Consider the following 25,538-nt stretch of genomic DNA (forward strand, 5'->3'; position numbering starts at 1 on the left):
GAAACATTTCCTGCTCATCGTACCAAATAATGTAAGTGGATCCATCAATATATAGTATTATGTTTTTTGAAGACAGGTAGATGTGATTTAATTCGTTATTATTGGCTGATGTTAACCCCTGACAGTTTCACCAGACTGGACCAGGCCATGCCTACTCTTCCTCAGAGTGTAGCATCATCCATCGCATACATGAAGCTAACTTTAGCTCATCACGTTCCACCAGGTGAGATCTTCTATCTACATGACGTAAACATTGCCGTTACATTTACATTTTATTTGTATTGGTTATTTTGCTTTTCCATGGTGTTTTAGAAATGAACAAAATCCTAATATCTGCACTTTTCTTTTCTTAGGCTGCATCATATACAGTGGAGAGGTATTTGCCTTAATTTGTTTTAAACGTTAAGTAGAGTATTAGTTAAATGTCATCAAATTCACAACTATTTCCCCCCTTTCTCCCCCAAGTGCAACTTTATTCCAGCAAGTGGTAAGTGTTGTATACCAGCCCCCAACTATGTCTGCCCTGGCAGTTCTGGCAGGTCAGTCTCCGTTTACAATTTCTACTCAAATGTCCCACTTTCGAACATCCAAAGCATAGTCCTTTTTCCCTGAGAAACTGAACTTTGTCTTCATGTGCCTGTGCATTCATTTTCTGACATTCAGGTAAGGGATGCTTGCCGGTACAGAAAATACATGCAAAATCATATGCACCAAAAGGCATGTTGCTTTTGACAGGTGACTTTTCGGCTTTGCTGTCAGACACTGTTGCCACCGTAGTAGCAAAACTACTCCCCTTGCTCTTAAATCTGCCTGAGGTTGATTCAGCTGCAGTCCTTGGTTTTGAAGCCTTCACATTGGCAAGAGGATCATGAATGTCGCCGAAAAATGGGTCCTGGAGTATTCTCGCTTGCTTTTCCATAAATAGTACCAAGTGGCTCAATCTTGCTCTCCTTTGCGTTTGCTCTAAAATATCACAAGCTGTCGTTCTCCATTTTTCCTTCAATTTATAAGGCAGTTTGGACACAATGAGTTTCAGGTTAGAAGTCAGATCCAGGTCCTCTATATCCTCCAAATCTCTCATTGCGTTACAACAGCCTCTCAGGAAGAGTGCATAAGCATGCAGTGCATCTCCATCCTCTGCCTTAATACTTTTCCAATTTAAAGCTTTTTCCATATAGGCACTTGAGATTTTTATGTTATCTCCTAAATGCTTTTTTAACAGTGTTTTAGCGTGAATGTAGCCTGTGTTGGCATTCATATGAAGACAGCTCCTAACCAATTCTCTGCAGGGTCCAGAGGTGTACTGTTCCAAGTAATATAGCCTATCTTGGTGGCTTCTAGTCTTTTCCTCAATACCATGCTCAAATGCCCTCATCAATGCCTGGTAATCTAAAGGGTTGCCATCGTAAACTGGGATTTCCTTAGAGGGAAGTGAGGTCAATTTTAGCTGTACAACCAGTAAATCAGCAATCTCATTTTGCCTCTGTATTACAGTCAAGAATTTGTCGTCATTGTCTGACACTGTAATTCCAGTTCCTGTCCCAATTGCTTGCTGTTGGGTATGAGTTGCTGTGATTTCTGGTGGCCTTAGGCCTGGGTTTGATGGTCCTTGTAATTTTATTTTTTGTCTGGCTCCAAGTGAATTAATTGGAAATGAGTCCATATTGATGCTTGGGGTTTTAGTATTTTCCAGATACTCATTCATGGCATCATCCTGTGATTTTGGCTGTAACATTTGTGGTTGTGATTTAAGCAGTGATGGTGCTGGTGGTTGTGAAATGGAGTCAAGATCCGCCAGGATTTTTAATCTAGCATCGGATTCAGCCAGGCATATGTCCAGTTCCATTTGTTCCAGTCTGGCTGGCTTGCATTTTAGCCTGCTCCATTTCCAGAGCCTGCTTTGCCTTTAAAGTCGATGCCCTTATAAGGAGCACAGCCTTCTCAGCCTCAGCCTTGAGTCGGGCTGCGGTAACTGATGAAGTGGTTGATTTGGTTGATTTCGCTTTTGAGTGTTTTGAAATATTGGAGATACTGTCCTGGGGCTGCACAGTCAACTGGTTTTGTTCATTTTTCCATATTTCCGCTTCCTTTAGGAATTCAATAAACACGACGCTTTTGGCTCATACCATTGCGTTCTATCCTATCCTTGTCCTTTATTGCGCACGCACGCACGCACACACGCACACACGCACACTTCAGAGATGGATAAATTCAGTATTTTCTTTATGACCTGTAGGTGGTGCATCCCTTTCCTATGTGAGAAGTGCCGCTGGCTCCAATGTCAACATGGACACCTTTGTCAATCTGGACCCGAGTGTGTACAGGTTAGTGGCGTGTGCGTGCGTACGTGCGTCCTTGTGGTTGTGAAAGGCAAGTGGTTAATGTATGTTTTTATAATATAATAATGTATATCTACAATAACTAGTAACTAAAGTTTTCAAATAATTGTAGTGGAGTAACAGTACAATATTTGCCTCTGAGATGTAAGTAAAAGTATAGACAATTGGAAATACTCCAGTAAAGTAAATGTACCTTCTAATTGTACTTAAGTACAGTACTTTAGTAAATGTACTTAGTTACTTTACACCACTGGATATTTCATACCAGTGTATTGAAGGACATTTCTTTCTCTTCCACAGGGAAGTCATGTGGCTCTGCTGGGGAAATCTCCACTGGATTACAAAGTTTGGAGACTCTGCTACAGGTGTCTGTGATGAAGGGTAAGAACATTATAAATATATATAAGAACTAGGGTTGGGACTCGATTAAAAACATTTATCAAATTAATTAGAGGCTTTGTAATGAATTAATCACAATTAATCACATTTTAATCGCATATCAATATTTTACTTGAGAACAGGAAAAGGCAATTTTTTCATACGTCTTTTAAGTACATGTAAAATAATAAAGGCTTAAAAATACTAAAAAGAAGGAAAAACGTTGCGACGCTGAGGAGCGTGTACAGAAGCAGCCTTCCCCCTCCATTGGCGCTCCCATATAATGGGAATTCAATACCCATATAACAATGAATTCAATACCCATATAACAATGAATTCAATACCTTTTTATAGAATGTCATATCAGAAGACCGAGCCTCGCAGTGTAAAGAATAGTTCTACCCTTCCAGTCTTGAAGTCTGTCTTGAAGGGATCCGATCGCCGTGGCCGATAGAGCAAGCTCTGAAGCTCAGATAAATGCCTCCTCTGACTGAAAGGAGCCTTGCCTTTAGGGAAGTGTGTCAATAGGATTTATCTGTTGATACGTCCTAACATTAATCGAGTGTTGATTCCAACTCGTTGGAATCTATAAGCGAATAATATAATAAAGCCTCTCCCTACCGGCGTCTATAAGGTTTATGAGTGCATTTATTTAATGTTGCATATGTTGCACTCTGACTGTACTCTTGCCTTGAAGACGGCCGTGTCTGCAGGGATATGGCTCTTGTCTGGAAGGGTATAACTATCTCTATTCTCTACGCTGCAAGGGTCTGTCTTCTGATGTGACAATTCTATAAAAAGCGCAAATGTGAAGCTAGACTTCTGGTCATTAAATTTGTGCAATTATAATGCTCGGAGGAGGTTGGCCCCCAGACGTGCGGCACGCAAGCCTACCGAACTACTGGTGCCCACGAACCAGCCCCCAACTATGGGTTAAATAGTACCACTGCCTAGTCTCGGAGGAGGTTGGCCCCCAGACGTGCGGCACGCAAGCCTACCGAACTACTGGTGCCCACGAACCAGCCCCCAACTATGGGTTAAATAGTACCACTGCCTCGTCTCGGAGGAGGTTGGCCCCCAGACGTGCGGCACGCAAGCCTACCGAACTACTGGTGCCCACGAACCAGCCCCCAACTATGGGTTAAATAGTACCACTGCCTCGTCTCGGAGGAGGTTGGCCCCCAGACGTGCGGCACGCAAGCTTACCGAACTACTGGTGCCCACGAACCAGCCCCCAACTATGGGTTAAATAGTACCACTGCCTCGTCTCGGAGGAGGTTGGCCCCCAGACGTGCGGCACGCAAGCCTACCGAACTACTGGTGCCCACGAACCAGCCCCCAACTATGGGTTAAATAGTACCACTGCCTCGTCTCGGAGGAGGTTGGCCCCCAGACGTGCGGCACGCAAGCTTACCGAACTACTGGTGCCCACGAACCAGCCCCCAACTATGGGTTAAATAGTACCACTGCCTCGTCTCGGAGGAGGTTGGCCCCCAGACGTGCGGCACGCAAGCCTACCGAACTACTGGTGCCCACGAACCAGCCCCCAACTATGGGTTAAATAGTACCACTGCCTCGTCTCGGAGGAGGTTGGCCCCCAGACGTGCGGCACGCAAGCTTAACGAACTACTGGTGCCCACGAACCAGCCCCCAACTATGGGTTAAATAGTACCACTGCCTCGTCTCGGAGGAGGTTGGCCCCCAGACGTGCGGCACGCAAGCCTACCGAACTACTGGTGCCCACGAACCAGCCCCCAACTATGGGTTAAATAGTACCACTGCCTCGTCTCGGAGGAGGTTGGCCCCCAGACGTGCGGCACGCAAGCTTACCGAACTACTGGTGCCCACGAACCAGCCCCCAACTATGGGTTAAATAGTACCACTGCCTCGTCTCGGAGGAGGTTGGCCCCCAGACGTGCGGCACGCAAGCTTACCGAACTACTGGTGCCCACGAACCAGCCCCCAACCATGGGTTAAATAGTACCACTGCCTAGTCTCGGAGGATGTTGGCCCCCAGACGTGCGGCACGCAAGCCTACCGAACTACTGGTGCCCCAGCTCCACTGGTTCCAGACCAGTCTGGAAGCTGTTCCTCTCCAAGGCCTCTGGGGTGTTGGATGCAGCTCTGGATCTTCTTGCCAACACGGTACAAAAACTAGATCTAACCAGACACTGAAATAAACTGAAACTAAACTGCTAAGTGTAATGGCAAAGATAGAATGACCAATCACTGAAACTAATTAAAATGAACAATGATGACTGAGTTAGTACATCTCAGACCTACACATAATTACAGTCTATGTTTATAATTAGTAATTATAAAATGCACCAATGCAAAATAAAAATAAAAAATCAATTATTTCTGGCCAGAAGCTGTTATTTGTCCACATAAAGTCCTCCCAGGTTTGGAATGAAAGTTCTCTATTGTAGAGCGAAAAGCCCTGTCCACTATTCTTTACACCAAATGAGCTCACACATAATGCACATTTAAATGAAATATTGACCCATGTAATCCTTCCCCTAGTCCATGACGATGACTGGTCCATCGGCGTCTGCGGTTCTGGATGTGATTGGAGAGCTGAGAGTGTCGATTCTGACGGATGAACAGTTGAGGGACAGTGATGTCATTGGGAAGTGGTTCTCTGGACGTTTGAGAGGTGTTCCTGTCGTCTGCATCAGGAGAGTTTCTATACTGCCTCAGCAGCAGGAACCTCAGCTGTAACACATACCAGCAAGTGTAAGTATTGAGCTGGAGACTTCTTCCATCTGTATACCCTTTGACTGAATTTTCCCACCTGGGGCTATCATCTTTATGTGGATGTATTTCACATTTCATCTCCCATAATGGGGTGTTTGGGTGAAAAGCATAGCTAAGTCACAATGTTTTGAATTTCTTTTCTTTTTTCTCGTGAGTAAAAAGTCATATAATAGTGAAGTTGAATTGAGTCCAAAGTAATGGGTAGTGTGGAAGAGAGCTGAAGAAGCGATAGGTAGGGTGGAACTGATGGAGTCAGGGGTGATTTGTGAGAGAAGGGTTCCAGCTAGAGTGAGAGGGAAAATGTGTACGGCTTGGAAATGGTGGCACTGATGAAAAGACAGGAGGCGGAACTAGAGGTGGCAAAATTGAGGATGCCAATGATTACATTGGAGGATTAGCCCAGGTTAGAAGGTTTTGGGATAATGCAAGAGAGGCGAGGTTTGGATGTTTGTTTGGATATATACGGAGGAGGGATGAGAGGTATATTGGGAGAAGGATGCTGAAGATGGAGCTGCCAGGCAAGAGGAGAAGAGGTAGACCAAAGATGAAGTTTATGAATGCGGAGGGAGACGACATGCAGGTGGCTAGAGTGACCAAGGAAGATGCCGAAAACAGAAGCAGATGGAAACGGATGATGTGGCGCACCCTGATGGGAATTGGCCGAAAAACGAAGAAGTGAAAACAAGTATTTTTCATTGTATTTTGATTTGATCCACTGATTGCAGGAGTTTAGCCATCAGTTCGACAACATGACCTCACATCAGCAGCAAGTGGTCCTGACGGAACTAATAATCCCTTTCCTGTCCCGACCACAGTCAGGTACTGACTAACTGCAATCTATCTATCTATTTTTACAATCTATTAAAATGTTATATATTTTTTACAGGAAAATATATTGACTGTATTTCCAGACACCTTTCAATGCCTTAATGTTTCATTCTGATCTGTCCCCTTCAGACCGAGGCCGTGTGTCCAACAGCAGTGTTTACTGGGGGTGCAATACGTTAGTCCGACAGCGCATTCCTCCGACAGCGCAGTGCTCCGACATTAAACAGTAAACCCGAACCAAACCCGCACCCTAACCCTAACCGCACGCGGATGCCACATAGTCGGAGAAAAGGTCTGTCGGATTAACGCATGCCTCCCGTTTACTGGTATGGTTGGAGAACAACTTTGGTGCATTCTCAGGTCTTGTGTCTGTCAGTGAATTCCTGAATCTAAACCCAGGCTTCTCCCCTGTAAGACTTTAAAGTTGTTACATTACATAACAATGATGAATTATTAACTCCAAGAGATAATTACTATTTAAATATAAAATAAAGTCCAGTGGTGGTGATCAAGTTTTTCTTGACTTTCTTTCCATCTAGCTGGAGGCTGTAAGGCTCCTGTCTCCAAAGCAGAGTGCAGAACTTGTGGTGTTGCCTCTTCTTCCTGAGAAAGACGTTGTCATCCACGCAGTGTTTGACTATCTGACCGAATCTCCAAAGGAGAGAGGATTGGCTGAGTTTGTGTCCCACCTTGTTATGTTCTCTGGAAAGGTAAAAACTGTGAAGTAATGATGGTAATATAAACTGTAACTATGCACATTTGGTTTGAAATCACAAACTCTTTTTGTCATTTTTCAGGGTGAAATTTCCTGCTTGTCGTACAAAATAATGTAAGTTATCTATCAGTATATTTAGTTTTTTGAAGACCAAGTAGAAATAATTCAAATCATTATTTTTGGCCTATGTTAACCCCAACTTGTTGGGTCTCAGTTTCACCAGACTGGAACTGGCCATGTTTACTCTTCCACCGAGTGTAGCATCATCCATCACATACAACAAGCTGACTTTGCTTCATCAAATTCCACCAGGTGAGATCTTCGACTGAGTTAAAAGTGATGTATCACTATGCTGTTATGTTCACATGTTATTGGCAGTCGTTATGTTTTTCCCATCGCATTTCTAAAATCAACAAAACTTTTTCTGTCTATACTTAGGCTGCATCATCTACAGTGGAGAGGTAGGTACCTGAAATGATATTCACATTTTAAAGTCTAATTGACTAAATGTCACCAAATTATAAACATTTCACTCTTTCTTTCTTTCCCAAGTGCAATGTTACTTCAGCAAATGGTAAGTGTATAGTAGTTTTGATTCATTGTTATGAATTTTATTGTGATTTATTTTCATAATGAATTAATTAATTAATGTTTTCACAGAAACAGACATTTGTGTTGGAATTAACAGGTGAGTGTTCTGAGGCAATGCCTACAATATCTCAAATATATTTAATGAACAAACTTTTTGTTTTGCAACTCAAATGTTTTCCTTTTCGGCTACCAAAGCACTGCACTACAGCTCCTCCTCAACAACGGACAGATGAATGGACGTTTTTGTGACTTTGGCATTGAAGAATACGCGTGTGCTTCAGTAAGCCACTTAAGTCTCTCACATTGAACGCAACAGTTATTATTTTTCAATTTTGACTTCATTAAAGGTTTCCTGTTTTTTCTGTTCTGCTTTGTCCATTATCTCCACCCAGGTGTCCATGTTGACAGCACAGGATCTGGCAGCAGTGATGAAGTGTAACCAGCCCCCCAGCTCCACTGGTTCCAGACCAGTCTGGAAGCTGTTCCTCTCTAAGACCTCTGGGGTCGCAGCTCTGGATCTTCTTGCCAACACGGTACAAAAAGTAGCTCTAACCAGACACTGAAAACAACTTTTATGGTGAAGACAGAATGAACAATCTCTAAAAACGAATTAAAAGTAACACATCTGAATTCTGAAATTATTTAAATTTAAAGCTCATGTTTTTAATAATCTTAAAAAGATTTGCTAATGAAAAAAAATGCTAATAAAAATTCCCTATTCACTGTCAGGCAAACAGTCTATCAAGATTTGAAAGATTGATTGATTGATTGATGTACTTTATTTAGTAAGACATGAGAACAGTACATGGCAGTACATAACAGTACATGGAAGTACAAATTCGCAATACAAGGTCTACTAAACTGGATAGCTCATTAAGCACTTAGCTTGTTTAAGATGAGATCCCCATGCACACAAATCATGTTGACATATAAGAGACAGACAGATATACACACTACTATACAGAATGTCATACAATCAGTTTACAGGTTACTAGTATGAAGGGTGAAAAATATGTACAAAAAAGAAAGAGAGGGGGGGGGGGTAGGTTAGGTTAGGACATGGGGTAGGTTAGGACTTGGACAGGGGCCATTTTTGAATTGCAGCCTCCTGAAGGTGTATCTTTAGGGCATTTTTGAAAGTGAGTAGGGTTTTACACTCCTTTACTCCTTTTGGTAGGGCATTCCACATTTTAGATGAATAGCATGAGAAAGAGTTCATTCCCTTTGTTGTGCCAAATCTGGGTTGAACATGGTTTGTGGAGCTGCCTCTGGTGTTATGATCATGGACTTGATTAACATTTTGGAAGTATTTTGACAAATACAGGGGGATCCCAATGTTGTGGTGTATCTTGAAGACCAGGCCCATAGCAAGTTGCTGTACTCTGTCCTCAACCCTAAGCCATCCAAGCCTAGCAAAATGGGCATGGGTTAGATGGGTTTTGTAATTGAGGCCAAGAAGTAGCCTTACAAGTTTGTTTTGGGATGTTTGGAGCCTTGTTTTTAGGGCCTTGGAGGTGTTGTGATACCATGAAGTGCATGCATAATCATAATGACCTTGTATGAGGGCCCCTACAAGAATCTTCAGAGTATTCTTACTGACTTTACGAACAAGCCTCCACATCCTCCGTGTTATTTTGTGGACCTTTTTGATCGTCTTTTCAGCGTTTTTGTCACCTGAGAGGTTTGCCTCCAAGATGGAACCCAGGTAGGTAATTTCCTCCTTTCTTGTGATAACATTTTCACCCACTTTGATCGTGAAACTCTCAGCCTTTCTAAGGTTAGGGTTGGACCCAAAGAGGATGGATTCAGTTTTACCCAGGTGTAATGAGAGTTTGTTGTCGGAGAGCCAGATGCAGATCTTGTTGAGTTCAGTGCTGAGAGTTTTCTCAACCTGCAGCCTGTCCCTGTCCGAGACCAGCAGAGCCGAGTCATCTGCGAACAGGAACAGTTTGCAGTCGCAAGCTGAGGACATATCATTCACATATATCAGGAACAGTAGTGGTCCTAGTATGCTTCCTTGAGGAACACCACAAGTCACTGGGAGGGGAGGGGACTGGGTGCCGTTTACTTCCACCACTTGCTCCCTCCCTTCCAGGTAGGATCTCATCCAGTTCACCGACGTGTCATCAAAGCCTATTGCTTTGAGCTTATTGATCATAATTGGGTGATTAACGGTGTCAAAAGCCTTCTGGAGGTCCAGCATGACCATGCCGCAATATTTGCCCTTGTCGACATCTTGTTTGATAGAGTCGTTCAAATAGAGAAGGCATGTGTCAGTGGAGTGGTTTGTTCTGAAACCAGATTGGAATTTGTAAATTAGATTTTTTTCGGCAAGGTACTTATCAACCTGTTCATAGACTATTTTTTCCATGACTTTCGAGATGGAGCTAAGAATAGAAATAGGGCGGTAGTTGCCAGGGTCTAATTGGTTTCCTTTTTTGTACAGAGGGGTCACTCTTGCTTTTTTGAAGTTGTTAGGGACCCGTCCCTGTATGATAGAGAGGTTTATTATGTGGGTAATGATTGGGGCAATGGAGGCGGCTGAGTCTTTTAGAAATTTAGCGGGGATGTTGTACCTGTGGCTCTGTGTTGTTGGAGTGCACTCAAATTTTTAAACACCTCATCTGTTGACACAGGGGAGAGTTTAAAATCATCTTTGCGTACACCCTGTTTATCGTAAAATGAATCAACATACTCTCCACCATGACTCCCAGAGTGAGGGGGTAGTTTTTCAACTAACTCTGAGTTAGAATATCTCTATTATAGAGCCAGAATATTCCATACACTAAATATCATCACGTAATATTAATGCAAATGTAATAATATTAAATATTGATCCATGTAATCCTTCCCCTAGTCCATGACCATGACTGGTCCATCAGCGTCTGTGGTTCTGGATGTGATTGGAGAGATGAGAGTGGCAATTCTGACTGCTGGATTTCCATAGACATTTCTGTGCACCTTCATTCTTCCTGGGGGATGATTTTGATTTTGATGACTCCGTTGCCTTTTCTCTAGCTTCACCAATAAGCTAAGAAATAAGTATTTCTCATTCTGTGTTTGATTCACCAGTTTGAAGGAGTTTAGCCATCAGTTTGACAACATGACCTCACAGCAGCAGCATTTGGGCCTGAAGGAACTAATCCTCCCTTTCCTCTCCCGACCACAGCCAGGTACTGACTAACTGCAATATCTCAATAACAGTTTGGCTCTCATTTTCAAATGTATTTGCTGAATAAATATATTCCCATTCTATTCTCAATTAGAATGGGATATCTTTACTGGAAAATGTTTTGACTGGTATTTGCAGCCATTTTTCTGTTTGAATGCCTTAATACTTTGTTCTGATCTGTCCCATACAACAGCAGTGCTTACTGGCTGCAGAACAACTTTGGGCCATTCTCAGCCCTTGGTCTGTCAGAGAATTCCTAAATCTCAACCCAGGCTTCTCCCCTGTAAGACTTCATCGCTGCCACATAAAAAAAAACTCTAAAGAATGATTAGACCAAATAGTTACCTTATTATTATCAAATAAAATCCAGTGGTGGTGATAATCTTTTCTTGACTGTCTTTCTGTCCAGCTGGAGGCTGTAAGGCTCCTGTCTCCAAAGCAGAGTGCAGAACTTGTGGTGTTGCCTCTTCCTGCTGAGAAAGACGTTGTCATCAACGCAGTGTTTGACTCCCTGACTGCATCTCCAACTGGATTGGCTGAGTTTGTGTCCCACCTTGTTATGTTCTCTGGAACGGTAAAACACATAAAGTAAAGATAATAGAAAATGTAACCATGCACATTAAGGTTTGAAATGACAACATATTTTTGCCACTTTTCAGGGAAACATTTCCTGCTCATCGTACCAAATAATGTAAGTGGATCCATCAATATATAGTATTATGTTTTTTGAAGACAGGTAGATGTGATTTAATTCGTTATTATTGGCTGATGTTAACCCCTGACAGTTTCACCAGACTGGACCAGGCCATGCCTACTCTTCCTCAGAGTGTAGCATCATCCATCGCATACATGAAGCTAACTTTAGCTCATCACGTTCCACCAGGTGAGATCTTCTATCTACATGACGTAAACATTGCCGTTACATTTACATTTTATTTGTATTGGTTATTTTGCTTTTCCATGGTGTTTTAGAAATGAACAAAATCCTAATATCTGCACTTTTCTTTTCTTAGGCTGCATCATATACAGTGGAGAGGTATTTGCCTTAATTTGTTTTAAACGTTAAGTAGAGTATTAGTTAAATGTCATCAAATTCACAACTATTTCCCCCCTTTCTCCCCCAAGTGCAACTTTATTCCAGCAAGTGGTAAGTGTTGTATACCAGCCCCCAACTATGTCTGCCCTGGCAGTTCTGGCAGGTCAGTCTCCGTTTACAATTTCTACTCAAATGTCCCACTTTCGAACATCCAAAGCATAGTCCTTTTTCCCTGAGAAACTGAACTTTGTCTTCATGTGCCTGTGCATTCATTTTCTGACATTCAGGTAAGGGATGCTTGCCGGTACAGAAAATACATGCGAAATCATATGCACCAAAAGGCATGTTGCTTTTGACAGGTGACTTTTCGGCTTTGCTGTCAGACACTGTTGCCACCGTAGTAGCAAAACTACTCCCCTTGCTCTTAAATCTGCCTGAGGTTGATTCAGCTGCAGTCCTTGGTTTTGAAGCCTTCACATTGGCAAGAGGATCATGAATGTCGCCGAAAAATGGGTCCTGGAGTATTCTCGCTTGCTTTTCCATAAATAGTACCAAGTGGCTCAATCTTGCTCTCCTTTGCGTTTGCTCTAAAATATCACAAGCTGTCGTTCTCCATTTTTCCTTCAATTTATAAGGCAGTTTGGACACAATGAGTTTCAGGTTAGAAGTCAGATCCAGGTCCTCTATATCCTCCAAATCTCTCATTGCGTTACAACAGCCTCTCAGGAAGAGTGCATAAGCATGCAGTGCATCTCCATCCTCTGCCTTAATACTTTTCCAATTTAAAGCTTTTTCCATATAGGCACTTGAGATTTTTATGTTATCTCCTAAATGCTTTTTTAACAGTGTTTTAGCGTGAATGTAGCCTGTGTTGGCATTCATATGAAGACAGCTCCTAACCAATTCTCTGCAGGGTCCAGAGGTGTACTGTTCCAAGTAATATAGCCTATCTTGGTGGCTTCTAGTCTTTTCCTCAATACCATGCTCAAATGCCCTCATCAATGCCTGGTAATCTAAAGGGTTGCCATCGTAAACTGGGATTTCCTTAGAGGGAAGTGAGGTCAATTTTAGCTGTACAACCAGTAAATCAGCAATCTCATTTTGCCTCTGTATTACAGTCAAGAATTTGTCGTCATTGTCTGACACTGTAATTCCAGTTCCTGTCCCAATTGCTTGCTGTTGGGTATGAGTTGCTGTGATTTCTGGTGGCCTTAGGCCTGGGTTTGATGGTCCTTGTAATTTTATTTTTTGTCTGGCTCCAAGTGAATTAATTGGAAATGAGTCCATATTGATGCTTGGGGTTTTAGTATTTTCCAGATACTCATTCATGGCATCATCCTGTGATTTTGGCTGTAACATTTGTGGTTGTGATTTAAGCAGTGATGGTGCTGGTGGTTGTGAAATGGAGTCAAGATCCGCCAGGATTTTTAATCTAGCATCGGATTCAGCCAGGCATATGTCCAGTTCCATTTGTTCCAGTCTGGCTGGCTTGCATTTTAGCCTGCTCCATTTCCAGAGCCTGCTTTGCCTTTAAAGTCGATGCCCTTATAAGGAGCACAGCCTTCTCAGCCTCAGCCTTGAGTCGGGCTGCGGTAACTGATGAAGTGGTTGATTTGGTTGATTTCGCTTTTGAGTGTTTTGAAATATTGGAGATACTGTCCTGGGGCTGCACAGTCAACTGGTTTTGTTCATTTTTCCATATTTCCGCTTCCTTTAGGAATTCAATAAACACGACGCTTTTGGCTCATACCATTGCGTTCTATCCTATCCTTGTCCTTTATTGCGCACGCACGCACGCACACACGCACACACGCACACTTCAGAGATGGATAAATTCAGTATTTTCTTTATGACCTGTAGGTGGTGCATCCCTTTCCTATGTGAGAAGTGCCGCTGGCTCCAATGTCAACATGGACACCTTTGTCAATCTGGACCCGAGTGTGTACAGGTTAGTGGCGTGTGCGTGCGTACGTGCGTCCTTGTGGTTGTGAAAGGCAAGTGGTTAATGTATGTTTTTATAATATAATAATGTATATCTACAATAACTAGTAACTAAAGTTTTCAAATAATTGTAGTGGAGTAACAGTACAATATTTGCCTCTGAGATGTAAGTAAAAGTATAGACAATTGGAAATACTCCAGTAAAGTAAATGTACCTTCTAATTGTACTTAAGTACAGTACTTTAGTAAATGTACTTAGTTACTTTACACCACTGGATATTTCATACCAGTGTATTGAAGGACATTTCTTTCTCTTCCACAGGGAAGTCATGTGGCTCTGCTGGGGAAATCTCCAACGGTCAGTTTGTGTACACTGGATTACAAAGTTTGGAGACTCTGCTACAGGTGTCTGTGATGAAGGGTAAGAACATTATAAATATATATAAGAACTAGGGTTGGGACTCGATTAAAAACATTTATCAAATTAATTAGAGGCTTTGTAATGAATTAATCACAATTAATCACATTTTAATCGCATATCAATATTTTACTTGAGAACAGGGAAAGGCAATTTTTTCATACGTCTTTTAAGTACATGTAAAATAATAAAGGCTTAAAAATACTAAAAAGAAGGAAAAACGTTGCGACGCTGAGGAGCGTGTACAGAAGCAGCCTTCCCCCTCCATTGGCGCTCCCATATAATGGGAATTCAATACCCATATAACAATGAATTCAATACCCATATAACAATGAATTCAATACCCATATAACAATGAATTCAATACCTTTTTATAGAATGTCATATCAGAAGACCGAGCCTCGCAGTGTAAAGAATAGTTCTACCCTTCCAGTCTTGAAGTCTGTCTTGAAGGGATCCGATCGCCGTGGCCGATAGAGCAAGCTCTGAAGCTCAGATAAATGCCTCCTCTGACTGAAAGGAGCCTTGCCTTTAGGGAAGTGTGTCAATAGGATTTATCTGTTGATACGTCCTAACATTAATCGAGTGTTGATTCCAACTCGTTGGAATCTATAAGCGAATAATATAATAAAGCCCCTCCCTACCGGCGTCTATAAGGTTTATGAGTGCATTTATTTAATGTTGCATATGTTGCACTCTGACTGTACTCTTGCCTTGAAGACGGCTGTGTCTGCAGGGATATGGCTCTTGTCTGGAAGGGTATAACTATCTCTATTCTCTACGCTGCAAGGGTCTGTCTTCTGATGTGACAATTCTATAAAAAGCGCAAATGTGAAGCTAGACTTCTGGTCATTAAATTTGTGCAATTATAATGCTCGGAGGAGGTTGGCCCCCAGACGTGCGGCACGCAAGCCTACCGAACTACTGGTGCCCACGAACCAGCCCCCAACTATGGGTTAAATAGTACCACTGCCTAGTCTCGGAGGAGGTTGGCCCCCAGACGTGCGGCACGCAAGCCTACCGAACTACTGGTGCACACGAACCAGCCCCCAACTATGGGTTAAATAGTACCACTGCCTCGTCTCGGAGGAGGTTGGCCCCCAGACGTGCGGCACGCAAGCCTACCGAACTACTGGTGCCCACGAACCAGCCCCCAACTATGGGTTAAATAGTACCACTGCCTCGTCTCGGAGGAGGTTGGCCCCCAGACGTGCGGCACGCAAGCTTACCGAACTACTGGTGCCCACGAACCAGCCCCCAACTATGGGTTAAATAGTACCACTGCCTCGTCTCGGAGGAGGTTGGCCCCCAGACGTGCGGCACGCAAGCCTACCGAACTACTGGTGCCCACGAACCAGCCCCCAACTATGGGTTAAATAGTACCACTGCCTCGTCTCGGAGGAGGTTGGCCCCCAGACGTGCGGCACGCAAGCTTACCGAACTACTGGTGCCCACGAACCAGCCCCCAACTATGGGTTAAATAGTACCACTGCCTCGTCTCGGAGGAGGTTGGCCCCCAGACGTGCGGCACGCAAGCCTACCGAACTACTGGTGCCCACGAACCAGCCCCCAACTATGGGTTAAATAGTACCACTGCCTCGTCTCGGAGGAGGTTGGCCCCCAGACGTGCGGCACGCAAGCTTAACGAACTACTGGTGCCCACGAACCAGCCCCCAACTATGGGTTAAATAGTACCACTGCCTCGTCTCGGAGGAGGTTGGCCCCCAGACGTGCGGCACGCAAGCCTACCGAACTACTGGTGCCCACGAACCAGCCCCCAACTATGGGTTAAATAGTACCACTGCCTCGTCTCGGAGGAGGTTGGCCCCCAGACGTGCGGCACGCAAGCTTACCGAACTACTGGTGCCCACGAACCAGCCCCCAACTATGGGTTAAATAGTACCACTGCCTCGTCTCGGAGGAGGTTGGCCCCCAGACGTGCGGCACGCAAGCTTACCGAACTACTGGTGCCCACGAACCAGCCCCCAACCATGGGTTAAATAGTACCACTGCCTAGTCTCGGAGGATGTTGGCCCCCAGACGTGCGGCACGCAAGCCTACCGAACTACTGGTGCCCCAGCTCCACTGGTTCCAGACCAGTCTGGAAGCTGTTCCTCTCCAAGGCCTCTGGGGTGTTGGATGCAGCTCTGGATCTTCTTGCCAACACGGTACAAAAACTAGATCTAACCAGACACTGAAATAAACTGAAACTAAACTGCTAAGTGTAATGGCAAAGATAGAATGACCAATCACTGAAACTAATTAAAATGAACAATGGGTTAAATAGTACCACTGCCTCGTCTCGGAGGAGGTTGGCCCCCAGACGTGCGGCACGCAAGCCTACCGAACTACTGGTGCCCACGAACCAGCCCCCAACTATGGGTTAAATAGTACCACTGCCTCGTCTCGGAGGAGGTTGGCCCCCAGACGTGCGGCACGCAAGCTTAACGAACTACTGGTGCCCACGAACCAGCCCCCAACTATGGGTTAAATAGTACCACTGCCTCGTCTCGGAGGAGGTTGGCCCCCAGACGTGCGGCACGCAAGCCTACCGAACTACTGGTGCCCACGAACCAGCCCCCAACTATGGATTAAATAGTACCACTGCCTCGTCTCGGAGGAGGTTGGCCCCCAGACGTGCGGCACGCAAGCTTACCGAACTACTGGTGCCCACGAACCAGCCCCCAACTATGGGTTAAATAGTACCACTGCCTCGTCTCGGAGGAGGTTGGCCCCCAGACGTGCGGCACGCAAGCTTACCGAACTACTGGTGCCCACGAACCAGCCCCCAACCATGGGTTAAATAGTACCACTGCCTAGTCTCGGAGGATGTTGGCCCCCAGACGTGCGGCACGCAAGCCTACCGAACTACTGGTGCCCCAGCTCCACTGGTTCCAGACCAGTCTGGAAGCTGTTCCTCTCCAAGGCCTCTGGGGTGTTGGATGCAGCTCTGGATCTTCTTGCCAACACGGTACAAAAACTAGATCTAACCAGACACTGAAATAAACTGAAACTAAACTGCTAAGTGTAATGGCAAAGATAGAATGACCAATCACTGAAACTAATTAAAATGAACAATGATGACTGAGTTAGTACATCTCAGACCTACACATAATTACAGTCTATGTTTATAATTAGTAATTATAAAATGCACCAATGCAAAATAAAAATAAAAAATCAATTATTTCTGGCCAGAAGCTGTTATTTGTCCACATAAAGTCCTCCCAGGTTTGGAATGAAAGTTCTCTATTGTAGAGCGAAAAGCCCTGTCCACTATTCTTTACACCAAATGAGCTCACACATAATGCACATTTAAATGAAATATTGACCCATGTAATCCTTCCCCTAGTCCATGACGATGACTGGTCCATCGGCGTCTGCGGTTCTGGATGTGATTGGAGAGCTGAGAGTGTCGATTCTGACGGATGAACAGTTGAGGGACAGTGATGTCATTGGGAAGTGGTTCTCTGGACGTTTGAGAGGTGTTCCTGTCGTCTGCATCAGGAGAGTTTCTATACTGCCTCAGCAGCAGGAACCTCAGCTGTAACACATACCAGCAAGTGTAAGTATTGAGCTGGAGACTTCTTCCATCTGTATACCCTTTGACTGAATTTTCCCACCTGGGGCTATCATCTTTATGTGGATGTATTTCACATTTCATCTCCCATAATGGGGTGTTTGGGTGAAAAGCATAGCTAAGTCACAATGTTTTGAATTTCTTTTCTTTTTTCTCGTGAGTAAAAAGTCATATAATAGTGAAGTTGAATTGAGTCCAAAGTAATGGGTAGTGTGGAAGAGAGCTGAAGAAGCGATAGGTAGGGTGGAACTGATGGAGTCAGGGGTGATTTGTGAGAGAAGGGTTCCAGCTAGAGTGAGAGGGAAGATGTGTACGGCTTGGAAATGGTGGCACTGATGAAAAGACAGGAGGCGGAACTAGAGGTGGCAAAATTGAGGATGCCAATGATTACAGGTCTTGTGTCTGTCAGTGAATTCCTGAATCTAAACCCAGGCTTCTCCCCTGTAAGACTTTAAAGTTGTTACATTACATAACAATGATGAATTATTAACTCCAAGAGATAATTACTTTTTAAATATAAAATAAAGTCCAGTGGTGGTGATCAAGTTTTTCTTGACTTTCTTTCCATCTAGCTGGAGGCTGTAAGGCTCCTGTCTCCAAAGCAGAGTGCAGAACTTGTGGTGTTGCCTCTTCTTCCTGAGAAAGACGTTGTCATCCACGCAGTGTTTGACTATCTGACCGAATCTCCAAAGGAGAGAGGATTGGCTGAGTTTGTGTCCCACCTTGTTATGTTCTCTGGAAAGGTAAAAACTGTGAAGTAATGATGGTAATATAAACTGTAACTATGCACATTTGGTTTGAAATCACAAACTCTTTTTGTCATTTTTCAGGGTGAAATTTCCTGCTTGTCGTACAAAATAATGTAAGTTATCTATCAGTATATTTAGTTTTTTGAAGACCAAGTAGAAATAATTCAAATCATTATTTTTGGCCTATGTTAACCCCAACTTGTTGGGTCTCAGTTTCACCAGACTGGAACTGGCCATGTTTACTCTTCCACCGAGTGTAGCATCATCCATCACATACAACAAGCTGACTTTGCTTCATCAAATTCCACCAGGTGAGATCTTCGACTGAGTTAAAAGTGATGTATCACTATGCTGTTATGTTCACATGTTATTGGCAGTCGTTATGTTTTTCCCATCGCATTTCTAAAATCAACAAAACTTTTTCTGTCTATACTTAGGCTGCATCATCTACAGTGGAGAGGTAGGTACCTGAAATGATATTCACATTTTAAAGTCTAATTGACTAAATGTCACCAAATTAAAAACATTTCACTCTTTCTTTCTTTCCCAAGTGCAATGTTACTTCAGCAAATGGTAAGTGTATAGTAGTTTTGATTCATTGTTATGAATTTTATTGTGATTTATTTTCATAATGAATTAATTAATTAATGTTTTCACAGAAACAGACATTTGTGTTGGAATTAACAGGTCAGTGTTCTGAGGCAATGCCTACAATATCTCAAATATATTTAATGAACAAACTTTTCGTTTTGCAACTCAAATGTTTTCCTTTTCGGCTACCAAAGCACTGCACTACAGCTCCTCCTCAACAACGGACAGATGAATGGACGTTTTTGTGACTTTGGCATTGAAGAATACACGTGTGCTTCAGTAAGCCACTTAAGGCTCTCACATTGAACGCAACAGTTATTATTTTTCAATTTTGACTTCATTAAAGGTTTCCTGTTTTTTCTGTTCTGCTTTGTCCATTATCTCCACCCAGGTGTCCATGTTGACAGCACAGGATCTGGCAGCAGTGATGAAGTGTAACCAGCCCCCCAGCTCCACTGGTTCCAGACCAGTCTGGAAGCTGTTCCTCTCTAAGACCTCTGGGGTCGCAGCTCTGGATCTTCTTGCCAACACGGTACAAAAAGTAGCTCTAACCAGACACTGAAAACAACTTTTATGGTGAAGACAGAATGAACAATCTCTAAAAACTAATTAAAAGTAACACATCTGAATTCTGAAATTATTTAAATTTAAAGCTCATGTTTTTAATAATCTTAAAAAGATTTGCTAATGAAAAAAAATGCTATTAAAAATTCCCTATTCACTGTCAGGCAAACAGTCTATCAAGATTTGAAAGAATATCTCTATTATAGAGCCAGAATCTTTATCTACTATTCCATACACTAAATATCATCACGTAATATTAATGCAAATGTAATAATATTAAATATTGATCCATGTAATCCTTCCCCTAGTCCATGACCATGACTGGTCCATCAGCGTCTGTGGTTCTGGATGTGATTGGAGAGATGAGAGTGGCAATTCTGACTGCTGGATTTCCATAGACTTTTCTGTGCACCTTCATTCTTCCTGGGGGATGATTTTGATTTTGATGACTCCGTTGCCTTTTCTCTAGCTTCACCAATAAGCTAAGAAATAAGTATTTCTCATTCTGTGTTTGATTCACCAGTTTGAAGGAGTTTAGCCATCAGTTTGACAACATGACCTCACAGCAGCAGCATTTGGGCCTGAAGGAACTAATCCTCCCTTTCCTCTCCCGACCACAGCCAGGTACTGACTAACTGCAATATCTCAATAACAGTTTGGCTCTCATTTTCAAATGTATTTGCTAAATAAATATATTCCCCTTCTATTCTCAATTAGAATGGGATATCTTTACTGGAAAATGTTTTGACTGGTATTTGCAGCCATTTTTCTGTTTGAATGCCTTAATACTTTGTTCTGATCTGTCCCATACAACAGCAGTGCTTACTGGCTGCAGAACAACTTTGGGCCATTCTCAGCCCTTGTGTCTGTCAGAGAATTCCTGAATCTCAACCCAGGCTTCTCCCCTGTAAGACTTCATCGCTGCCACATAAAAAAAACTCTAAAGAATGATTAGACCAAATAGTTACCTTATTATTATCAAATAAAATCCAGTGGTGGTGATAATCTTTTCTTGACTGTCTTTCTGTCCAGCTGGAGGCTGTAAGGCTCCTGTCTCCAAAGCAGAGTGCAGAACTCTTCCTGCTGAGAAAGACGTTGTCATCAACGCAGTGTTTGACTCCCTGACTGCATCTCCAACTGGATTGGCTGAGTTTGTGTCCCACCTTGTTATGTTCTCTGGAACGGTAAAAAACATAAAGTAAAGATAATAGAAAATGTAACCATGCACATTAAGGTTTGAAATGACAACATATTTTTGCCACTTTTCAGGGAAACATTTCCTGCTCATCATACCAAATAATGTAAGTAGATCCATCAATATATAGTATTATGGTTTTTGAAGACAGGTAGATGTGATTTCATTCGTTATTATTGGCTGATGTTAACCCCTGACTTGTTGGGTCTCAGTTTCACCAGACTGGACCAGGCCATGCCTACTCTTCCTCAGAGTGTAGCATCATCCATCACATACGTGAAGCTAACTTTAGCTCATCACGTTCCACCAGGTGAGATCTTCTATCTACATGACGTAAACATTGCTGTTACATTTACATTTTATTTGTATTGGTTATTTTGCTTTTCCATGGTGTTTTAGAAATGAACAAAATCCTAATATCTGCACTTTTCTTTGCTCAGGCTGCATCATATACAGTGGAGTGGTATTTGCCTTAATTTGTTTTCAAGTTTTAAACGTTAAGTAGAGTATTAGTTAAATGTCATCAAATTCACAACTATTTCCCCCCTTTCTCCCCCAAGTGCAACTTTATTCCAGCAAGTGGTAAGTGTTGTATACTTTTCTTGTCCTAGTATTAAGGCAATATCAATATTCTTCTATATACATGCGTCAGAGACGCCATGCCTTCCTAAATCCCTTTGAACAGAAATGGTTTCCAAACCACTTACATTCCCAGAACATATTCTCTAGTTATTTTTTTCAATCCTTAATTCGTTGCTCTGTTTTCACAGAAGCAGACATTTGTCTTGGAGTTAACAGGTGAATTTATTTCCGAAGCATTACATCTCAGATTTATTTAAAGGTTGTGTAAGTTATTTTCTTTGGTCAAAATAAGTGTTAAATAGCTCTATATTGTGATAGTACTCATTGCTTTAGAGTGTTTGTTCAGTAAAAGGAGTCTCCTCCTTGTCTCTCCAGCTCTTCATAAAACAGAAAATGCATTTTCGTTTCAGTTTCATTTCCAATTTTATCCAATCAGGATAGAGAACTCAATCAGGATATAGATTAAACAAGTGAAATTGGAAGTGATGACACTAAGAAATGAGCAGACAAAATTGGAAGTGGAACACTATACAAATTAAGCTTAAAAATGGGTACTTTCTCCTGATTGGCTGAGATTTTGACACCTACCGGAAAATGTATTTTCTGTTTATTAAAGAGCTGGAGAGACAGGGAGACTCCTGTTACTGAACAAACACTCTATAGCAATGATTACTATCAGAATATAGTATTTTAACCTTTTAACAAAATACTTTTTGTTTTAACCAAAAAATATCACTTACCCTACCTTTAATAAATAATCATGTTGTTGTATTGTAGGAAATGATGGAACCTTTTTTTCCTTTCTTTTACAAAAGCACTGCACTACAGCTCCTCCTCAACAGTGGGCAGATGATTGGAAGTTTTTGTGACTATGGCATTGAAGAATACGCTTGTGCTTCAGTAAGTCATAAAGTCCCTCATTGTAGAAAGCCTGTCAGCGAGCCTAGTGGCCTGACATGGTACTTACCCACTGACAGTCTATTTATAATGAATTGTATAATGAATTGATATACAACAATGACCAAACACTGAAAGTAATTCAGTTAAACATCATATTGACACATGTAATTCTTCGTGTAGTCTGAGACCATGATTGGTCCAACGGCATCTGTGGCTCTGGATGTGATTGGAGAGATGAGACTATCGATGCTGAGTAATGAACAGCTGAGGGACAGTGATGTCATCAGGAAGTGGTTCTCTGGACGTTTGAGAGGGTCCCTGTCATCTGCATCGGGATGGTTTCTACAATGCCTCAGCTGTCACACATACCAGCAAGTGTAAGTATTGACCTGGAGGCTATTAATCATCATTATAACCCAATCACATTAATATGTGCAAATGTAATTCACATTGAATTATTGGTTTGATATGACATTTTGTTTAATTGAAGAGTTTAGGTCCCCATAAGGTTAAGTCATACTCACAATGATAACTTTCCTCCTTTATAGAGAAGATTATTTCTCATTGTGTTTTGCTTTATTCACAGTTTGAAGGAGTTTAGCTATCAATTTGACAACATGACCTCACAGCAGCAGCATTTGGTCCTGAAGGAGCTAATCCTCCCTTTCCTGTCCAAGCCACAGTCAGGTACTGACTAACTACATTATCTCAATAACTGAGTCTATACTTGGTTCTGAATGGGCTCTTTTTACTGGATCATTTACTATTGACTGACATCGATTAGTCACCCCATGGAGACTTGAATTCATGGATATGTTTTTGTTTTTTCCCGCATTCTTAAGCCAATAATTGGATGACCAGTGGACTGGTAGGCAGCGGTTCCGGAAGCAGACACAAAGGAGACCCTGTTTCTCCTACCGGAACTGCAGCCGGTCATCAAATTCAAGTCTCCACGGGGTGGCTAATCGATAGGGAAAAAAGCGAACGTGATACTGTCCCATTCAATGCATTGATAGCATTCGAAGCCGGTGGAAAAAAGTCAATCTGGGGGTGAACTATCCCTTTAATGTTTCGTTCTGATCTGTCCCCTCCAGACCGATGAGGCTGTGTGTCCAACAGCAGTGTTTACTGGTTGCAGAACAACTTTGGGCAATTCTCAGTTCTTGTGTCTGTCCAAGAATTCCTGAATCTCAACCTGGCCTTCTCCCCTGTAAGACTTTAGAGCTGCTACACACATAACATGGACAAATTATTAAACCTACACGTAATAGGTAATTACTTTGTTACTTTAATATAAAATCCAGTGAAGGTGTTAATATTTTTCTGTATGTTTTTGTTTCCCGGTCCAGCTGGAGGCTGTAAGGCTCCTGTCTCCAAAGCAGAGTGCAGAACTTGTGGTGTTGCCTCTTGCTCAGAAAGACGTTGTCATCACCTCAGTGTTTGACTATCTGACTGCTTCCCCAGAGGAGAGGGGATTGGCTGAGTTTCTGTCCCACCTTGTTATGTTCTCTGGAACGGTAAAAAACTATAGCATAATAATGAGAGAAACGGTAACTGTGTATGTTTGTTTTGAAATGACAACCTCTTTTTTTGTCATTTGACAGGGAAACATTTCCTGCTCATCATACAAAATAGTTCAAGTTTATATAAATATTTTTGTTTTGTTTTGTTTTTTGAAGACCAGGTCGAAGTTTTTTCATTCATTATCATTGGCCTATGTTAACCGCAACCTTTTGGGTTTCAGTTTCACCAGACTGGACCAGGCCTTGCTTACTCTTCCTCAGAGTGTAGCATCATCCGTCACAAACAACAAGCTGGCTTTGGTAAATGGTAAGTATTATATACATTTTCTTGACTTATTCATGTTAAATATATTTGTAAATGTTTTGCTAATTATTATCATTAATCCATTTACTCCTTTGTCTTTTCAGAAACAGACATTTGTGCTGGAGTAAACAGGTATGTTTTCTGAGGCAACGCTTCTGATCAGATTTATTTTCATGGAGAATCATCTTGTAAGAAATGTTTTATTTTATTTTCCAATCTTCTAAAGCACTGCACTACAGCTCCTCCTCAAGGAGTGGGCAGATGAGTGGACGTTTTTGCGACTACGGCATTGAAGAATACGCTTGTGCTTCAGTAAGCCCCTAATTATGTCTCTCATATTTAACTCAACAGTAGGCTACACTTTCTCATCTTGACTTCTTTCAACTTTTCCTGTATTTGTTTCTGTTCTACTCTCTCCATTATCTCCATCCAGCTGTCCATGTTGACAGCACAGGATCTTGCAGCAGTTTTAAAATGTTACCAGTCCCCCAACTCCACTGGTTCCAACTCCACTGGTTCCAAACCAGTCTGGAAGCTGTTCCTGTCCAAGGCCTCTTGGTGTGCTGGATGCAGCTCTGGATCTTCTTGCCAACACGGTAAAATATTTAGTTATAACTAGACACAGAAAAACTAAACAAATAACTGCAGGTTTTACTGTATGTTGAGGAAAGAATAACTGATTTCTCAAATTAAATAGGTATTGAATATCTATGGTTCATTGTTAAATTCCATGTTTTTAAATACGCTAAACGCATGTCCATAAAGCACTGTGAAATTATTAAATATTAAGTGTGATGATATATTTTAAATAACAATAACATGATAAATTATGATCTAACTTTACTGGCTCGTTCAATAGGCAATGAGCCCATACTGTATGTGGGAAATGAAATAAAGATGGTTCTGGTTTTGAAACTTGGTTATTTCCTTGGCTTTTCACCTATCTCACATTCTGCGATATTGCCTTGTTTAGAGGATGTATTGCATTTTTTGACCAGGAGTTGCTATTGGACTACATAAAATGAAACTACTCTCCCATCAAGTTATGAACTCGAATCCTATTATAATACCATTTATAATCCCTAACCACTACTTCATACTCCAAATGTCCTTATCTTTAAATGGATGTGTGTGTTTTTATGCATTATGGATGTCTGTGTGTGTGTGTGTGTGTGTGTGTGTGTGTGTGTGTGTGTGTGGGCTATTCAGCCAAACGTTTGTCATCCTTGTCAATATGAGGCATATTCTGGAACAATAAACAGGACGTTTATTTCTGAGTGCAACAACCCTCCATGGTTTAATCTGTTGATATTAGTTTATAAATGCTATCACACAAAGATTTGGCGTCCCCCCCCCCCCCCCCCCCCCGGCAGTATCT

At 42.3% G+C, this 25,538-nt stretch overlaps 2 protein-coding genes across 2 annotated transcripts in view; one reads left to right on the forward strand and one right to left on the reverse strand.

The window, feature by feature from the left end:
- The window catches only part of LOC311034806 (uncharacterized protein), a 313,846-nt gene that overhangs the window by 94,553 nt on the left and 193,755 nt on the right, over nucleotides 1-25,538 (reverse strand). The gene's annotated exons all lie outside the window — the stretch shown is intronic.
- LOC311035054 (uncharacterized protein) lies at nucleotides 515-24,750 on the forward strand (the record flags this gene model as incomplete). Its single annotated transcript, XM_084043134.1, has 10 exons — nucleotides 515-539; nucleotides 664-680; nucleotides 6,875-7,012; nucleotides 7,100-7,131; nucleotides 7,232-7,329; nucleotides 11,794-11,816; nucleotides 19,053-19,074; nucleotides 19,161-19,188; nucleotides 24,387-24,472; nucleotides 24,594-24,750. The coding sequence occupies 9 exons, from the start codon at nucleotides 515-517 to the stop codon at nucleotides 24,451-24,453; spliced, it is 450 nt and encodes a 149-aa protein (XP_083899260.1). The 3' UTR covers nucleotides 24,454-24,472; nucleotides 24,594-24,750.

Source organism: Gymnoscopelus microlampas, assembly GCF_963454915.1.
Source record: "Gymnoscopelus microlampas genome assembly, chromosome: 19".
Classification (NCBI taxonomy): domain Eukaryota; kingdom Metazoa; phylum Chordata; class Actinopteri; order Myctophiformes; family Myctophidae; genus Gymnoscopelus; species Gymnoscopelus microlampas.